The following is a 19685-nucleotide window of genomic DNA, read 5'->3' as shown; positions in this document are numbered from 1 at the left end:
GAAGAAGCAAATCTATAAAGAGCTTTTTACTCCACAGATACGGAGACATATTCCCAGCAATCAAACTGCCGAAAGTGAGTGAATGGTTATTTGAATAAAAAAAGTCACGCCACGCCTTGGAAAGTGAGTGTTCTGTGATTAATCACCTATGTTACACGTGTTCTTTCTTTTTACCCACCCTCCTAGACGGCCTTTCATGTCTACCACCATTCTGTTAGAATTTCCAAGAGTTTTCTTCTGATTAGCCGTCTTTTACCTGAATTGTTCCCAATCTTTTGCCCCTCCGTCCCTTCCACTGAAGCCCTTATACACCTATCGAGTATTCTTTAATCATCAGATAAAAGTCTCGGGTAAACTACAAATAGCGTATCTCCTCTATGGCCTTGGTTTTCAAAGACGGACCAGAGCCCTTCCCAAGTTAATCCTTTCATGATTTCAATTTAATTCAAAGGCAGAAAACGGATACTACATAATGGAATCATCACCATGTTGTTCTCGAACGTGGACATGTCTCTCTCTCTCTCTCTCTCTCTTACTGCCCCTAAAGCACCTGTGGGCACTGTAAGAAAACAGGCTAACTTTAACATGATTCTAAGTATATTTGCATAGTAATAAAATAATTTTCCTTGAATAAAATCCTTCATATTAAGTTTCTGTGCAAATTTATCAGTGTCTGGTTAATATATTAGGGCTGTTGCCTTGTATAATAAGGGGTTTGATGATAACTAACGACGCGAAGTATAAAAAATAGTTCTATTCTCTGAGATTACATGATGAAGATCAGAGGAAATTTGTACAGGTCTGCCAATGAAGATGGCTAATTCAAATCTATGATGAAGCTTAAATAAAGATGTACAGGTCTGCCAATGATGATGGCTAACTCTATTCTGTTCTGTTCTCACTACCATCTCGGTTACAGGTCATAAAGGAAGCAGACAGTAGTTCGAACATATGAACATACATACAAAATGAGACATTAGAAATCACGTAGGCCGTTTGAATTATAGGTCACGGTAGTTGTCTCAAGCAGGGAGCTTGGACTAATGTTTCAAAACAAATGAATGAACACAGGTGACGGCACGTCACCTTAGCCTACTTTATGGTATACGTCATCTTAGCGTCTCTGGTCTGATCACATTCCTGCAAGCAATCTGGTTGACCTCTTTAGTTTTAGTCTTTTATATATATGGAATAACATTCCATATTTTTATTATGTAATCATTTACATAAAAGCTCGGTCAGCTACAAAACCAACCACTGAATATTACTCAAGCTTGACTTGCATTTGACTTATAGGAGTGTGATACAGACACTATGTGAATATATAGATAAATATAAAAATCTTATAAGTAAAAAAAAAAAATCATGGTGTACACAAATACAGATTCAAGTAATAAGATATAAGACACAATATGCATATGATGATATTCGTAAATAATAGTGATCACGTGATACAGTTTTTCACTTCATATCATTAAGATACATATGCTACAGAAAATACTAATGTACTCTGATAATTGCATAGAATAAAGATTAACATGATAAAAATCATATTTAACTGATAAAAATTCATATATGAATTGATAAAAATTATTAATGTTTATGCTGATTGATTCGTTGATTTTTATGCTAACTGTTATATATCTGCAGTTATTGGTAAGATAAAAGGTAACAGATTGATTATAGGCTACCTGATTTATTTATACATATGTATATGGATTCATATAATTATGATCAATATATGTGCACTTTATACAACTGATTCACATAAACGACTAACCTAAGTGATTAATCTAGGTGCACTTTGAATAGATTCCTAGTGCGTACACGCAAAGATATATTTCGATTCTGTTATTTATGAGTCATTTATATAATAGATTTCCCTAGTGCGTACACAAACAAAGATATATTTCCGACTCTGTTATTTATGATTCATTTATGATCATTTATATATAGGATACCATTGATACCGTTTATATATAGGCGATTACATTGACGAGGTTCGTATACTACTACGCATTTAACTAGCCGTTCTGAAACAACTTTTCGTCCATTACACAGTTCCAGACAACCACCTATAGCCAAATGAAATGGCCAATTCCAAATGGTTAAAACAAGGGGAAAATTGCTTGGTCAGGGTCCAACGTTCTATTTTGCGCTCATACTTGTTCTCTGCATCCTAAGCCACACGAATACGTTCGCGATGAATAAATCATCCCCAGCACGAGTCCTTCGCCAGCAATGGTAGAGTTTGAATATCCTTCTGGTCGTAATTGTCGGAAGTATGTCCCTTTTGTAGTCGATTTCCGACAGCCGCCGGAGCATTCTGCATTAAAACGAGATTAACGACGGGATACGGGTGTCGGTCGAAGAAGTCCATGAGATAAGCTTGTTCACTTATGATGGTGCTTATTCCTTTCACATTGTAGGCGGTTGTTACTTAGACTGCCCGTCGTTCTGGCAGCGACGAACGATTTTTTGAAAGTTTGCGATTGTTGAAACTCCTCGTACCTGCAGGATACTGTAACCAGGTTCCATTAATCAGCCTGCAAGTGAAATTATACTTGTCACAAGGGCAAAGTAAATTCAGAATATCCAAATACGGGAGGGAGAAAGCCATTAAGAACCAGACTTAACCCACATGAATTCGCTGATATTTTATGGAATTCAAAAGAGTCAGCTGTACAAACTTTTTTTATTCATGGCTTTATAACAATTAGTGAACCTATCCAGGTCTATGATGACTGTAAAAATATCCATAATTATAAAAAATAAACAGATATTAATACGAATCCCAAAGAAAATTCTATATTACTGGTAGTAAGTTACTAGACAAAGAAGTGGAAAACGGAGCTATTTGTAAGATTGCCTGGCAACATAAGAGTCAATGAGAATATTAATCATGATTCTGTATTTCTCTATGCTTACTGAAATTAAGTTGTGATAAAATCCTATCCTATGTGTCCCTAACAAAAGTTTCATATTCAAATTTCTCGCGCGCATCCTCTGAGCTTAATTTTTAAAACTTTATTAATAGGCAGGAGATGCAACGAAAGAACCCACTATGTAACTAATTTTTATATATACTTTGGGTTTTTCAAGAAAATGTGACATTTTCCCATGAATGTGATTTACTTGAATTGTAATAGACTAATGTTGCAAGTAAATATTTCATATCCATGACTTGATACTTCTAAATGTCCATTTACCAATGTCATAAGCTGAATTATTGACTAATTGTCTATGAGGTTCAGAAAAAATTAGTTCATTTTGATGTTATAGAAATTCTGTTTGCTTATTTTGTTCATTAATTTTGAAACGATTGCAATTCCTTAACCAAGCTTGCATTGCAATGTGGATAAGAATAGGTCATGGCTATGTATGTCATCATGACCTATGAACCACATGTGAAGTTCATGAGCTAAGCATTCCTCTCTCCAGCCAACTTGCTTTGCAAGCGGTTTATTGAGGTTAAAAGGAACAATGCTGATACGGCAAATGCGCCAGACACCTTCAGGACCGATGACATCGTCACCTGGCAGGAGATTGCTCTCAGCCAGCTAAGAGTTACGTTACTTGCTGTAATAAATACGACTTTAGTATAAAATTTTTTTTTTTTTTTAATACTCCACCCACATGAGAAGAATGTCTGAAAAAAAAACAGTACCAAATTTGAACAATATATTAGTTTCATGTTGGAAATCTGCATGATTGTAAATAAATGTAATTATGTTAAATTAGATATTCCTTATTCAAACTAATGAAAAGGGTTTCCATACAAATTCTATATATATTATTTGCCCTGTAAGATCCGTATAGGATTATTTCATAGATATACATTTTCACTTCTAGACTTCTGACTTTAAAATCTCTTTCATTTATTTATTTATTTTTTATTTTTTTTCATTGACTACGAATATAAATCACCGGGACAGACAATATGCCAGTAGGTTTTGATATGTGTTTGAACTTTTAGCTTATTTGTCATTACTAAAGCGTTAAGTTAGAGTTCAAATCTTTACACATATATATTTGGATATTATATAAACCTATGGTTACGTTTTGCTTATTGATTTTATCGTGATTCCTTTTTTATTATAATTTGTAACCCTTCCGACTTCTTACGGAGTGTATTATATCGACTCCACTTGTATCCATATTTATTTTATTTTTTATATTTATTTATTTATATATATTTTTTATATATATATTTGATAAATTAATGGTTGGCTTGAATATGTGGAAAAGTGTTCTAGCGGCATACCGTATAAGGCTACTTGCGGTATCAATTCTATAGATACAAGATATGAATGATAAAGGTATTTAAAACTGTGAGAACCGCTATAATCCAGTTCGGATCCAATATCACGAGTTGTAACTCGTAAGACATGACACTTTTTTTATTTATCCGTTCTACCAAACCTATTGACTCTGGGTAATAAAATATAGTATTGGTTTTCTTAATGGAATGGAATTCACACAACGAGTTAAGGAGATTATTATTGATTTACACCACCCGAGTCAGAGATTATTATGTGTTGAATTCCATGTTTACTGATTTAGCACTCATAAATATTCCTAGCGCACTCAATTGAGGTGTTTGTTTTTTAGTGCTATTAATTCTATATAACGTGTCAAGGGGACTATTAACACTAAGAAGTGTTTATTTGCTCTGTCAGACTCGTAACTCTGTTAATAATTCTACGTGTATTCTTTCAAGGATTGATTTGGCACGTGATAGGCTCTTAAACTGACAGGTGTCTTAGTGTGTCCCGTGTTTTCATGACACGTGTTACAATTAGTTATGTGCTTTTTTTATATCTGTAAGCATTGTAGGCCAGTAAAACAGTGATTTGGCTTTCTGTGACATAATAGAGAACCCTGGTCGTTAGTCACCTGCTGTGTTCTTCGGGTTTTCCTCGTCACAGACCTACATATAATATTACATTTGATTACATAATTCTGATACACATACTTTAAATATACTTTTGCTTTAGAGTTTCCGTTCGAAGTGTTTATTGTCTTGCTTAGTTGCTGACCCTGTTTCCGTTCGAAGTGTTTATTGTTTTGCTTATTGCTGCTGACCCTGTTTCCGTTCGAAGTGTTTATTGTTTTGCTTATTGCTGTTGACTCTTGCTTTGTTCAGTTTGTAACAGTTCGGCGCTCCAACCCAGATATTCAATGCTCGCGATCTCTTGGGTTAATGAATTTTCTTGTTTAGATAAGGTTTTAACAATAGGCACGGATGTTTCTATATCTTTTAGTCCAATTAATGGTTCTTTGCAGTATGGTGCGGGATTGCAGGATAATGCGTCAGCTATGATAATTGCTTTCCCAGGTAGATACCTTAACTTGGCTCCAAAGACCTGAATGATCATATGCCAACGAGTTCCTTTGGGACTGTGATTAAAGCCTTTGAAGATCCGATGCTGAAGACGCGTTCGGTTTGTTTCTTGAAGTTCTGGAAACGCTCACTAAACGATGATACTAAGTTGCTTGAAGAATCTCTTGCTTTCGTACTCGTTGTTTTCTATGATACATTATTTGTTATTCTTCGGAAGACGTTGAAGAGTTCTTGTTGTTTTCTGAAGTCGCTCACTAAACGATGATACTAAGTTGCTTGAAGAATCTGTTGCTTTTGTTGTCGTTGACTTCTGATATGATACATTATTCATTATTCTGGTTTTTCTTCGGAAGACGTTGTAGAGTTCTTGTAGTAGTCTGCCACCAATATTAGGGCTGTTGCCTTGTATAATAAGGCGCCCTATGAGGTAATGTTAGACTTGCGATAATCTTACGCTAAGTCGGTTGGTTATGCACTTCCATACTCATTGGAGTGTCTTGGGGTTTGATGATAACTAACGAAGTAAGTATTTTCTTTCGTTATGACGATGATGTGTTAAACTCATGATGATATCTTTCTGATGTGAGGTTTCTAGTAGAAAACACGAAGTATAAAAAATAGTTCTATAGATTACATGATGAAGATCATAGTTCTATAGATTACATGATGAAGATCAGAGGAAATTTGTACAGGTCTGCCAATGAAGATGGCTAATTCAAATCTACATGATGAAGCTTAGATAAAGATGTACAGGTCTGCCAATGATGATGGCTAACTCTATTCTGTTCTGTTCTCACTACCATCTCGGTTAAAGGTCATAAAGGAAGCAGACAGTAGTTCGAACATATGAACATACATACAAAATGAGACACATTAGAAATCACGTAGGCCGTTTGAATTATAGGTCACGGTAGTTGTCTCAAGCAGGAAGCTTGGACTAATGTTTCAAAACAAATGAATGACCACAGGTGACGGCAAGTCAACTTAGCCTACTTTATTGTATACGTCATCTTTATCGTCTCTGGTCTGATCACATTCCTGCAAGCAATGTGGTTGACTTCTTTAGTTTTAGTTTTTTATATATATGGAATAACATTCCATATCTTTATTATGTAATCACTTACAAATACACCTGCAATATTCACTACGATCTTGCAACGGGCTACGATCACATCCCATTACAGGTGTCATTCAGTACCCCATCCCTCCCTACCGTGAACCCCCGACTAACTGACCGCCCACCAGCGGTAAACTGGGATTTTAAAAACCAACAGAAAACCTGATGCTTTAGGGCGACCACGGAAACCAGGTTGCGGTCAATAGTTCAACCGGCAAACGCCTTACTTAGTAATAACACAAATTGTAGAAATGACCACCCCTACTATCACAGAGTAGGGGAAGCAGTCGGAGACGAGACTATCGCAAGTGTGTGGGGCGATCACTTCAACAATATCCTGAATTGCATAAATGATCAAGATTCCCGAAGGGATGTAGATAACCTCCTTCTGACAACATTCAATTTCATTTTGCAGACCGTATTACGCCAGGTAATATCAGCGATGCCATAAACAGCCTACCTAATAATAAATCACCCGGCTCTGATGGTCTTCCCGCAGAGGCTTTCAAATTTTGCCATCCGATAATTTACATTTTGCTAGCTGCCCTATTCAGTGCGTGCATAATTCACCAGTTTCTTCCAGACTCCCTACTCTTAGTTCACTGGATACCACTAATCAAAAACAAGCTAAAAGACGCAGCTGACCCTGGCAACTACCGGCCGATTGCAATCATAATGATCACATCGAAGATACTTGAGTCGATTCTCTTAGTGAGACCTCCCCTTTCTACACCACTGAGAATCAGTTTGGGTTTCAAGCAAACCACTCGACCGACACGTGCATCTACATACTGAAAGAATTGCTGAACTACTACCTATCATCAGCCTCTCCTGTTTTCCTTTGTTTTGTGGATGTGAGAAAGCATATGACAGAGTAAACTACCTGAAGCTCTTCCTGAAGCTGCATAAAAGGGGCACACCCCTGTATCTAATTGGCATTTTACATTGCTGGTTCTCCACACAGCAATTCTGCGTCAAATGGGGGTAACGTATTATTGTACACCTTCGGCTCCCTAAACGGGCTTCGGCAAGGGGGCATTCTCTCTCCATACCTGTTTAATACGTACACAGATGCCTTGAATGTCAAATTGAACTCACTCCCAATCGGATGCACTGTCAATGAAACAACTATAAACAACCTCTGTTACGCCGATGATATGGTTCTGATTTCCCCATCAGTGCAAGGTCTCCAACGACTCATCGACACTTGCCGCCAATATGCAGAGGAATTTGATATAATTTACAACGAAACCAAGACCCAGTGCATGTCGCTATGGAGGAGTTATGAAGTTCCATTTGACAACGTCTGTGTGTGTGTGTGTGTGTGTGTGTGAGAGAGAGAGAGAGAGAGAGAGAGAGAGAGAGAGAGAGAGAGAGGGTGTAATTGGTAGTTGGATGGTTAACGACTGTATTGGCTGTTGGTGTTGGTAGAGATCTGAGTTCTGTTTTTTGAGTGAGGTTTTCAGTCAGTCTTAAGCGAGTCTTTGGTGAGAGCTGGTGACAGTAGTGTTGACAGCAGTTATTGGAGGAATCAAGTCAGTTGAGTTTTGTGTTTTTTATTGTTGTTTAGTTCTTGCTAAGTTTGATGTTGTTTGCTTAGAGTTGTTGTGCCTGTGTTGTTGTGATTTCTTGGTGTTGTTAATGGGTGTGTGTGTTGCCTTTTTTGTGTTTTTGTTGTTGTTTGTGCAGTGGTCTTTTGTTGTGTTTTGTTGTTATGTGTGAGGTTGTGTTCATTCTTTGGTTGTTGTGTTGTTAGGTTGTGGTTATGATCCTTGATTGTTGTTGTGGTTGTGTTCCTTGGTGGTTGTTGCTTGAGTTGTGGTTGTGTTCTTTGGTGGTTGTTGTTATTGTTGTCCTTGGTTGTTGTGTTGTTATTGGGTTGTAGTCCTTGGTCGTTGTGTTGTGTTATTGGGTTGTGGGTTGTGATTTTTTGTGTTGTTGTTGGTATCTCTGTGACCTCGACAGCGGACAGCACAGGATCGATAGCCCTGAGTAACTGGATTGATGATTTTGGCAGCTGGACTGATTAGGTATATGTGGGGGGGGGGGGGGGGGGGGATTCTGCAGCTTGTGATTCCGCCACATCGCTGCTCCCGAGATCGCTTAAGCATATAGCAAAACCACAAATTTTCCTCGGAAACCATCGGCTGGAATTTGTGCACGAATTTCTCTATTTGGGTCACATTATCACCGACGACCTAAAAGATACGGCAGACATTGAACGTAGGTGTCGTAAACTATGTGCAACTGGTAACATGATTGCAAGGAGGTTTGCCTTCTGTCACCGAGACGTGCAACTGCTGCTCTTCCGCTCGTACTGCTACAGTATCTATGGGTGTTCCCTCTGGAAGAACTATACCCAAGAGACCATGAGACGCATCACTGTTGTGCACAATGACATTTTGAGACGCCTCACAAACACTCCCTGCTACCACTCCGCCACACAGATGTTCATAGAAAACCACCTGGACAATTTAAAAATCATTGTAAGTTGAACAATGTCCAGTCTGGTAACACGAGTGAGAAACAGCAGCAACTCGCTCATACAAAGGATCCTAAGGAGTGAAGCAAGATTTAAATTGTGAGAAAGATGGGAAAATGAGGTCTTTGTCCTCTAGAGGACTTAATCTCTGTATTGGCAAGATGTCATCTGCAGATTCTTTCAATATTATTATATTTATTGCTGATATTTTACTTTTTCATTGTTGCTGTGAATACTATCAAGTAAAAGGATTTTTTTTTTACATTCAATTTTCGTATTTAGCTCTCTGGACCTGACTACTATAATATAACCTCCTAAGGTCTCTAGTTGAAATTTAAGTTATATAATCTGTGCACTAACTGTTATAACTCTCAATGCATTTTTTTACTTACCAATATTATTACAGTTATTACCAGTATTATGATTACTATCTTTTATGCTACCTCAGCTGTTTTGTGGATAAGTGCCGATTATCTTTTTTTTTTTTTCTCGTGTTGTCTCATGTATCTAGATTGTGTATGTTACTTTCTGTATTTTGTATATTCCATGTATATGGCCCTGAGCTGAAATAAAGGATATTATTATTATTATTATTATTATTATTATTATTATTATTATTATTATTATTATTATTATTATTATTATTATTATTATTATTATTATTATTATTATTAGTATAATACAAGACGCCCCTTTCATATTTACCCTTTTCAGCTGGAAATAATGGTCATGAACTCCACATTGTAATTTGTAGTAATACGTAGTAAGGGTATCAACTGATGTTAGGAGTTTGTATGAGACCTTTAACACCCCTTAGCAGTGACCCATCTGTTGCCCGGCTTGGTGACGAAATTCCTGAAGCTTTTCAAAGAAATCCGCAAGGGTGTAGGGGACAGGAAAATGTCCGATAACGCCTCTCAAATTTCTGTGATTTCAAATTCAGGGTCATGGACCAGTACGTAAACCACTTTTTCACGACATCTTTCGAACGTGTCTCTCTTATCAGCCTGAAGAGTGGAGGCAACCCGAAAACGATTCTACGCTCTGCAATGTTTGACATGAACCTGTTATACCGAGTTGCTTGGATACGACTTCGAAGAAACTACAACACGTTTTATCGTGGGAACTGAATCGCTCGAAGTAGGGGCGCCATTTCAGATTTTCGTTTGGGGGGAGGGGGAGGGGGTAAAGACGGTTTGGCGAGCGAAACGAGCCTAATCAGTTTTTTTAAAGCTAATTTATGTGTTTTGAAGCCACATGAGCAAGGTATTTCAGCAAAAACTAAATACTCCCACTACTGTTTGTTTATCTCATCACTGGTAGCTCTTATAGTAGACAGACAAGAATCAAGAAACGCCTTGGGGCTTGGGTGGTGAGGGGGAGCCTAGTTGAGGCTTGTGGGGGGTGGGGGGGAGAAGACAAGTTGACTTTTGGGGGGGGGGGGGTGGTGGGGCAGTTTACTCCCTGCCCCTTCTTCTTCAAATGACGCCCCTGACTCGAAGAGAGAAAGTTTTAAGAAATAGTGATATATTGATCATACTTGGAACAGGATGAGGAGGGATTTCCCTTGTGTGGGTCACGAGTAACGTACGATATTGAGCGGCGCTGATAAACAAGCACATTGACGATAATGTCTAAGATATATCTCTCACCGAATTCACTTCGTGATTCTAAGAACCTGACGTGTATTTACTGTGAATCACCATGTCATTATCAATCCTGTGTGCAAGTTGTTGGATGAACGATATACTGATAATCTCTTTTTTTTCTGGTTATATCTCAAGTGATATGGATAAGATTATAATAATTATCAAAGTGACGTTGACACATTTTTTCAACTTCAGACCTTTCTTGGTGATTTGTTTACGTTTGGCGTCTGCGACTCATGTTCCGGTATGATTTTATTGTGATGAATTTACTTTCGATCATTTTTATTCATTGCTTGTTTCCATTTATACTTTACGCCTTCTCTGTTAGGGGGCATCTTGGGGCGTTTTTTTTAGTCTGATGAATAGAGGCACAGGTCACTTTCAACTGGGATATTTCATTTTTCGCTACTACTAATTTGTTGTTGTTGTTGTTGATCTTGTTGGGAGTAGGAAAGATCTATGGACGAGCCTAAAAAAGTCTGAAAAAGGTGTTTCGCGTTGAGTTAAAGATACAGGAATTTTAGGATAGAATATTTATGATTTATTTATTAGAATGAAGATGTAAACACTACATAATGGGCATATTAAACAGTACAGAAATGTATTTCTAATAAAACATAGCGTATTTATTTTAATTTTCGTTAGTGAAACAACGGTCTATTTGACCGTAGATTGCAGCATGCGCCCTGAGTAAGCTGGAGGTCGGATCACGCTTTGTTTGTTCTAAATTCCGATAAGTCAAGGTTGATCCTTAACAATACATTTCAAAACATGATCGCATAACTTTTTTTTTCTCCCAACATTACTGCACAACTTTTTTTTTTCCATATTCGCATCTACTAATGTTTATTACTTAGTGTATGTCCCCCTGTAAGATTTATTATTATTATTATTATTATTATTATTATCATTATTATTAGGGTCACAACTTGTCGAGGAAGCTTCCTGGGACTAGAATACCGAAATACAGCAAAAGAGGAGAATGTTACAATGGGAAATCTCTGTGGCAGGCAGTTCCAATGCAGAGCACTCTTAATGCCCAAGCTAGGTCTAGAGTGCAGAGGACTGGCACGCAAAAGATAACAGCAGAGTTAACTGAAGATGCTCCCCATGCCAAATGCCAAGAGCCAGCCAAGTGATACCTGCATTTTGAAAATACTGTATAACTTTGCAGTCCTTTGAATCAGCAAAGCTATCTGCACCAGTCGTTGAGTTACAGCGAGTAGTGAAGGCTAACTTGGCACCACAGCTGCCCCACACTTCTGAATCAATGAACCCATGTACCCCTGCAACAGCTGCAGACATCTTTCCCCCTTTCTTTAAAGGCAGCTAGAGGACATCAAAAAAGGATCCAGAACCAAAAGCCCCTGTGAAGACAATGGAGGACTCTGGATAAGTGGACACATCCATGCCTAATGACGCAAAACTAGCAAACTTGTAGATCACGTAAACCTCATTACAAGTGTAGAAGTGTTACCCTCTCTTTGCCAAAGCAGAGAAAGAAAAATCGCTCTATACTCTGATATCCAGGAAAGAAAAGTTTACTGTATCACAATAAGCTTACAACCAGCCAGTCCGTTATGCAACTCCAGCAGATAGTCATCAAATACTGTCTATATACATCAGAGGGAATGCCTGTCGCAACATCAGCCACACGGCATATATACATTTGTCACTCTCAGCTTCCAAGGGTTCACAGTACCTGCAAACTGGATTTGACAGCTCTAGAATGTACAGGTAGTGGGCTTCCCTTTGGTGAACAAACTACTGCACTGTCCATTAATAGTATCTCTAAGGCAAACATACGGTCTATCTACACATCACTCTACACAAACTAGCCGCATATTTTCATACACATGGTATACTACTTCGGATGTCCCCCATTCCTCCCCTCCCCCCAACACCTATACAGTGGGACTCATCATCATCCAGGTGCCATATCCCCAAAGACGTCGGCAATCATGGCTCGCCATTCCTCTTTATTTCCGGCTCTCTGCAGCAACTGAGCTGCAGACATTCTTCCTCCAGTCATTCCCACCAATCCATCCATATATTTTTGTCTAGGTCTTCCTCTCGGTCTCCTTCCATTGATTTTACCAGTGACAGAGAGATGCTCTAGTTCTTGTCTTCTCACTATGTGACCCACAAACCGCATTTGTCTACCCCTCACTATAAGCCCAAAAAAGTCCACATTACCCAGTAGACACAAACAGATCTAAATCACAATAGGGTATGGGATATGCGGCAGTATTCCAAGAACTGATAAGGCAGCCAAAGTAGGAGCCCATACGACACGCTCAAATGTAAATATCCATATTAATCATTATATAATACATAAAAATAACCAATATCAATAAATGGCAAAATAGATGGAGAGACGAACCTGAAAGTAATAAAACAAATATTCATCATACCAAAGAGACATACGCAAGTAATTCTAACAAGTCTCCGAATAGGCCATTCTCTTGAAACACATTCCTCTCATGAACAATACACAATACCCAGCTCCTGAATACTCGGAGTGTAAAGTAATGATAACAATAAAATATATTTTTTATGTGATTGTCCAAAGTATAATCAACAGGGGCAATCTAGCTTTGGGAATAGATCGATTAGTGAAATTTTGTGGGAACTTCAACGTTTTACAATTAATACAATTATAAACGTTCTGAAAACAATTGTAATTTCATTGACAAACTATATTTTTTAAAAAATTAAGTAAAAACGAATCCTTCGGGCCAGTCCTGTGACAGATGATAATCAGAATTCAGTGGTCTGGTAAAATTTTTGTTTAATATTAATAACAATCACCGAAAGCCTTGAAGTGGAAAGATCATCATTGAAAACATTACTTTTGGATTAAGCAGATCTACTGGCAATTCCTCCGTTCCCAACAGGGCTACTACAACTCTAACTCTCAACCTTCATCTCAAATTTTGCACCCTTGAGCCTTGAGCCTCAATGAACACCTTCGTTCTTGCTCTCTGTTTCGTTTTCCGCAACGCTCATTTCCCCTTCATGGTTTCTCTGCAACTCATTCAGGACTCTCATCCAACTTTCCTATCAACTGATGAGCATCAAGAGCTTTTAAATGGTTCGGAAACCTGCCCTGGAATATAACATTTATGAGTTGCTAACATGAACAAGACTGTTTGATGGCTTCATCTAACAAAATGCAGGTATCACTTGGCTGGCTCTTGGTATTTGGCATGGGGGGCATCTTCAGTTAACTCTGCTGTTATCTTTTGCGTGCCAGTTCTCTGCACTCTAGACCTAGTTTGGTCATTAACTGTGCTCTCCATTGGGACCGCCTGCCACAAAGAGACTTCCCTTTGTACCATTCTCCTCTTTTGCTGTATTTCGATATTCTAGTCCCAGGAAGCTTCCTCGACAAGTTGTGACCCTAATAATAATAATAATAATAATAATAATAATAATAATAATAATAATAATAATAATAATAATAATAAATCTTACAGGGGGACATACGATCTGTAATGAACATTAGGCCCCGTCCACACAGTCGAGCTTTGGTCGACGAACTTTGTCCGATGTGACGTCAGAAGCGGAGAAACAGCGGGAAAAGTCAGAACTCTGCTGCATTTTCTCCGCTTCTGGCGTCACATCGAACAAAGTTCGTCAAGCAAAGCTTGACCGTATGGATGGGCCTAAATAGTAGATGCGAGTATGGAAAAAAAGTTATGCGGTAATACTGGGAGAAAAAATTAAACCAACAAGTGAGAAGTAGCAAGTGGATCTTTTCCAACGTTTTCTCTTCTTGCCTACTTCACCTTATCTGTGTCTTGCTTTCACTTAGCTGAGCAACTGGCTCCGTTCTATTCTTCATTTTATGAAGGAACTTCTGATTTATCTGAGTTTCCATCTTTAGCAATTTAATTCAAACAAATCATTATTATGTTAGACAGAATGATTCAAGACGATTAGCCTAATCAAGTTCAGTCACTGCAAGAGAGAAAAGTTAGTTTACTTCTCTCAAACTATGCCAAGGATGCCTTTTCAAAAGAGGCTGATTAAGTGATCATATAGAATAGAGCAGGAAATTCTGGAACTCAAAAGATGTAATCATTAACCTAAGAACCACTTCCAAACAGGCATCCTTGGCATATTTTGAGAGAAGTAAACTAACTTTTCTCTCTTGCAGTGACTGAACTTGATTACGCTAATCGTCTTGAATCATTCTGTCTAACATAATAATGATTTGTTTTGACGCAAGGAAATCAACATTTATGCTATTTCTTATTACAGCCCCATGTACTGGGTGATTCTTTCGTATACAAAAAGTTCATCTCACTTCTCAGAAACAAGAACTGTAATTAGATACCAAAATTGTTTGGTTTTTAGAAAGATAGTAAACTTTAATTAGATGCTTCTGAAATGAAATGAAGGGCTACTGTGGCGGGATCACAAGCTTAAGAAATAAGTGACAAATTCTCCCCCCCCCCCCCCCCCCCCCCCCCCCCCACATAAACCTAATCAATCCAGCTGCCAAACTCACCCTCTGTCACACTTTCCTCTTTACACAACAAAATACACGCAGGACAATTAACCTATAGCTACAAAATAAATAAATAAATAAATAAATAAACACAAAACACTTGTACTCACCAACTCCAGATACTCCCGGGCTATCCTGTGCTGTTTGCTGGTCAAGGTCATGGAGATACCAACAATAAAGAAGACCACAACCAAGAACCACAACCCACAACACAAAACCCAAGGACCACAACCCCACAACAACAAAAAAGGAACACAACCACAACTCAACAACACAACACCCAAGGACCAAAACTCAAAAACACAGCAAACCAACAAGGAACACAACCACAACTCAACAACTACCAAGGAACACAACCACAACAAAAGACCAATGCACAAACAATTACCAACACAAAAAAAGCAACACCCACACATCCACTAACAACACCACCAACAACCCTCAACCACAACAACTCACATATAATCCAACAGGAACTCACATACAACTCAACAAAAACCTCACAGCACAACAACTCCTAAGCAACCAATATCAAACCCAACAACAATCAGCGACAAACCAATAACACACTACTTAAATAACTTAACCAATCCCTCAACACTTTCCACAGACCACTATCAACACTACTGATTATCATAGCTTCTGACTAAAGACTGACAAAACACTCACTCAAAACACAGAACTCTGATCTCTAACAGCCCCAGCAGACAACCCAGAACTCACCAACAGCCAATCCAACCGTTAACGATCCATACAGCAATTACACCCCCCCCCCTCTCTCTCTCTCTCTCTCTCTCTCTCTCTCTCTCTCTCTCTCTCTCTCTCTCACACACACACCACAGAGACGTTGTCAAATGGAACTTATAACTCCTCCATATTACTTTTCGGTAGAGGTTGTACCACAGTGATAGACAGACTTTGGTGCTGGACAATGAAATTAGATTACAATTTGAGAAATCAGTAATCACTTTTATTAATGGATTAATACATCAAGTTTCTCTTAAGCAGAATAAATATGAACCATTTACCCCTTCATCAAAAAGTTCTATTTATGTATGACATATGCTCTGAAAGAGGGTGACGTGAGTCAATCATCTCAGCAGCGGATGGGCTTCATTCAGTGAGAAAAAATGTCTGATGTAATGAAGCCCCAACTGGCACTGTCTGACTGTCCTAAAAGCCCTCTCATCCCTGAGTGTCCTGCTGGCCCCTTCGTAGGATTTCTCCATCAGATCTCTGAGGGTAGTTTCCCGCACAGGCACCCGGCACAGTTTCAGTCCCCAGATGATGCCGCTGACGAGGAGCTCCAGCTCGCCGTGGATTTCATTCACGTGAGGCAGGAATGAGTCCGCGTGAAGAGACTGATCGAGAAACAGGGTCTCCAGGCCGATGGCGTACTGCTGTGAGTACTCCAAGATTTCAGCCATCAGCTGCCTCGCGTGAGACTCATTTGTAGGGACGCTGTAAGGAGAAAGTGGAACCACGGGCAGGACACGAGAGCACTCGTCTGATTCATCGCACAGCAGGAGGAAGTCATTATCTCGACTGGCGTCCATGATGACACTGGCATTATCCCATCCCATATGGAACTTGTGCCAAGACTGTTTTGAAGTCAAAATGATACAGCACTAGACGAAATACAAATTCTTTATTCTTCTAAAATATAAAGGAGCAAGAGTTCAGTGAAATATATCCATCTCTATCAATATAAAGGTAAAAGGTTGAAAATGTATATTGGGTAGTGCCAATCTAGAAGGTGCAGCCATATCTATGTCTTTCGAAATAATGACTAGAACCTCACTTTAAAGCATAACAGTTACAAATAATGCAAAGGCAGGAAGTGAAATAATTATCCCCCCCATCCTCTCTAAGTCTCAGGAGTTTCTACTACACTACTAAAGAAAAACGGCGATAGAGCTTGGTATTAACAAATTTTTCATAGTTTAACGAACAAAACAGATTAAATCTGTTCTGGGTTTCTTTACCTTTTGTGAAGGCTTCTCGCCATCGTCTAAATAAAGATGTACTTAGTATACTTACAAAGTTTTCCTTGAAGATATCTATAGCAGCTAAGGTGCGATTTGTTCGTATAGAAATATCAGTTTGGAGCCGTTGGTTGCAGCCCATCGCTCGAGGCTCAGCCTGGTGCTGCCATCTGACGGGAGCGTCGCAACGGACGAAATCCACAGCAACCAACAGCCCCACACTCACCAAGCGCGTGCTTCGCAAATTTGCTACTGTGAATAACACGGAGAAAAAAATAATATAGAGAAGAAAACAGAAATATTGGATTAGATGTGGAAAAGAGACAGTAAAACGAAAGAACTGGACACGCCCAACTGAGGAGCTGTTGTAAAGGCAAAAGCATCATCCTTACAATGGGACTAGGAATGATAATTGATATTATTTATAGGGCTCAAGATTTCATGAAATTGATATAACTGCTGCAAGAAAAGAAACAGATCGGATGAGGTGTAAGTGGAAGAGAAGGCCAGGAAGAACATTACACGAGAGGTATCAAAAGCAAAGAGAGCAAGCAGAGGGACAGACCCATCTGCTTGATATTCCATTGGTACTTTGGGATATGCAGCCTCCTTGAGAGAGAGAGAGAGAGAGAGAGAGAGTACTGAAGTGTATTCGTAGGTAAAAGAATGCGTGGGGTGTATTCTTGACGGATAATTCTGCCAAGTTTGTATGTACCAACGTGAGCATGTACTGTTTAAATGTACATTAATGTATATGTATATATATATCTATATAATATATATATATATATATATATATAATATATATATATAGTTAAAAATCTTACCCATCTTGCTGAGAAGACCAGTCGTACGGTTTTCGGGCTCCAAATCTTGCAGCCTATCGGAAAGCGAAATGTATTGAGGGAAGCCTAAGGAAACGTCTGAAGAACCTTCGAACAACCGAGGAGTTTGTGTCAAGGCGGAGAATCGTTGACGTTTGTCTCGAGTCCTGTCGGATTCCGCCTTTTAAATCTGGCTGAGAAACGCCTCGTTCTAGATAGGCCACTTTAGTCTAGATCTCGACTGTGATTGGTTGTTTGTTTTGAGATAGGAAAATGCATATGAACGTTTCGTTCGATCAGTTAAGCAATACTAATCTTGAAGTGCCGACTCGTTTGCGCTACAAGTGGGCAACATGTTCCTCTCTTTTCTTTTTTTCACATGTAATCTTTCCTCTGCGTTTTGTAAGGCGATGGCGCGGGAGCAGTGTGGTAATCGAATGATTCTTTTCAAATAAAGGACAAAAATGGATTGAAGAAATAACAGAGGGCCTTCCTCCTACAGAAAAGGGAACTATTCTTAAATTAGTTCCGTCATCATCCTTCAGTTCAATTTGATATTCGTACGCATCCATCCTGAACAAGCCAAAAATTCATAATTCCAAAAAACAGTCAGCTGTTAAGTAACCCTCCATGGAATAAAAGAAGGACCATAATTTACGTGCAAAGAAAAAGCAAATGCATATCGCGCACGGATAAACACGTATATATTGGCATATAAAAATAAATGTATATCAATACATCTGGAATAAGTAAAAAGAAAAATATATGACTTTTAAATGGCGGTTCAGTGTGGCATTTCGTGTCAGTTAGGAGGCTAAAATCAAAGGCAAAGACCACAAAGGGAATAATGACAGCTACTACGGTTCTGTAAGAGCAAGGGACCATTAAAATATAAATAAATAAATAAATGAATATATAAATAAATAAATAAATAAATAAGTCCTCAATATGCCTGCGAGAATTTTGTGTAATTTTCATTGTATACAACTGGACTGAAAACTAAATTTCTCTCTCTCTCTCTCTCTCTCTCTCTCTCTCTCTCTCTCTCTCTCTCTCGGAAATAAACCCAAATTGTTCTTACAGACATTGTGTACTCCTTCTAATAGGCCTTCGCATAAAATGTAAGTGTAGCGAACATAATACCAGGAGTGAGGCATTATTATGAAAATACATATACAGTACCTAATCACTTATGTGATTCTTTTGAAAAAATAGTGCTGTAAACAAAATGACAGTAAATCAACAGTGCAATAAGTTTTGTACTGCAACTGTGAAAGGGGTTTGTGAACAACTGAAAAGCAACTGTTTTTGGGAACAATTCGATGACCAAGTCCGATGATGGGTTCACTTTTTTGGTGAGTGACCACTTGCAAAAATGTTATTTGAATAGAGTATTATAAATTTTTTGGCCAAAGGCCCATCACTGGCACCTGTGAGGTCATTCAGAGTTAAAAGGAAAATTGTGAGTAGAAAGGTTTGAAAGGTGTGATAGGAGGAAAACCTCAAAGCAGTTACATTCGAAACAAAGGTTAGGAGAGACTAGAAAGTAAGATGGAAGAAAGAGAGTATGAATGGAGCCTACACAGAAGCTTAAGCAATGCCTACAGTGCACCGCACGAGGTGCACTGGTGCACTGAATGGTGACGCTGACACCTGCTGAATGAGTTACCGAAAGCATATGACATTTCATGACGCTGTCCATTCTTTCTGGGAGTGCATGAAGGAGAAAAAGAAATCTAGAGCATAGTTGTTCGACTTTCACGACGTC

General features: G+C 38.6%; 1 protein-coding gene across 2 annotated transcripts; it reads right to left on the bottom strand.

The window, feature by feature from the left end:
• Nucleotides 1-16091: 16091 nt before the first annotated feature.
• LOC135208971 (uncharacterized) lies at nucleotides 16092-18098 on the bottom strand. 2 transcript variants are annotated; one of them, XM_064241520.1, is made up of 3 exons: nucleotides 17921-18098; nucleotides 17149-17342; nucleotides 16092-16709 (listed from the first exon to the last, which is right to left on the bottom strand). In XM_064241520.1, exons 1-3 carry the CDS (start codon nucleotides 17922-17924, stop codon nucleotides 16200-16202), a joined length of 708 nt encoding a protein of 235 aa, XP_064097590.1. In that variant the 5' UTR covers nucleotides 17925-18098; the 3' UTR covers nucleotides 16092-16199. The 2 variants fall into 2 exon arrangements, with proteins under 2 accessions (XP_064097590.1, XP_064097591.1); XM_064241521.1 differs by having other exon boundaries at nucleotides 16095-16709; nucleotides 17149-17345; nucleotides 17921-18092.
• Between the last annotated feature and the right edge of the window lie 1587 nt (nucleotides 18099-19685).

This window comes from Macrobrachium nipponense, chromosome 37, assembly GCF_015104395.2.
Source record: "Macrobrachium nipponense isolate FS-2020 chromosome 37, ASM1510439v2, whole genome shotgun sequence".
In the NCBI taxonomy this organism is placed as follows: domain Eukaryota; kingdom Metazoa; phylum Arthropoda; class Malacostraca; order Decapoda; family Palaemonidae; genus Macrobrachium; species Macrobrachium nipponense.
Note: the sequence above shows the minus strand (reverse complement) of the source record. Positions and strands in the feature narration are given on the sequence as shown.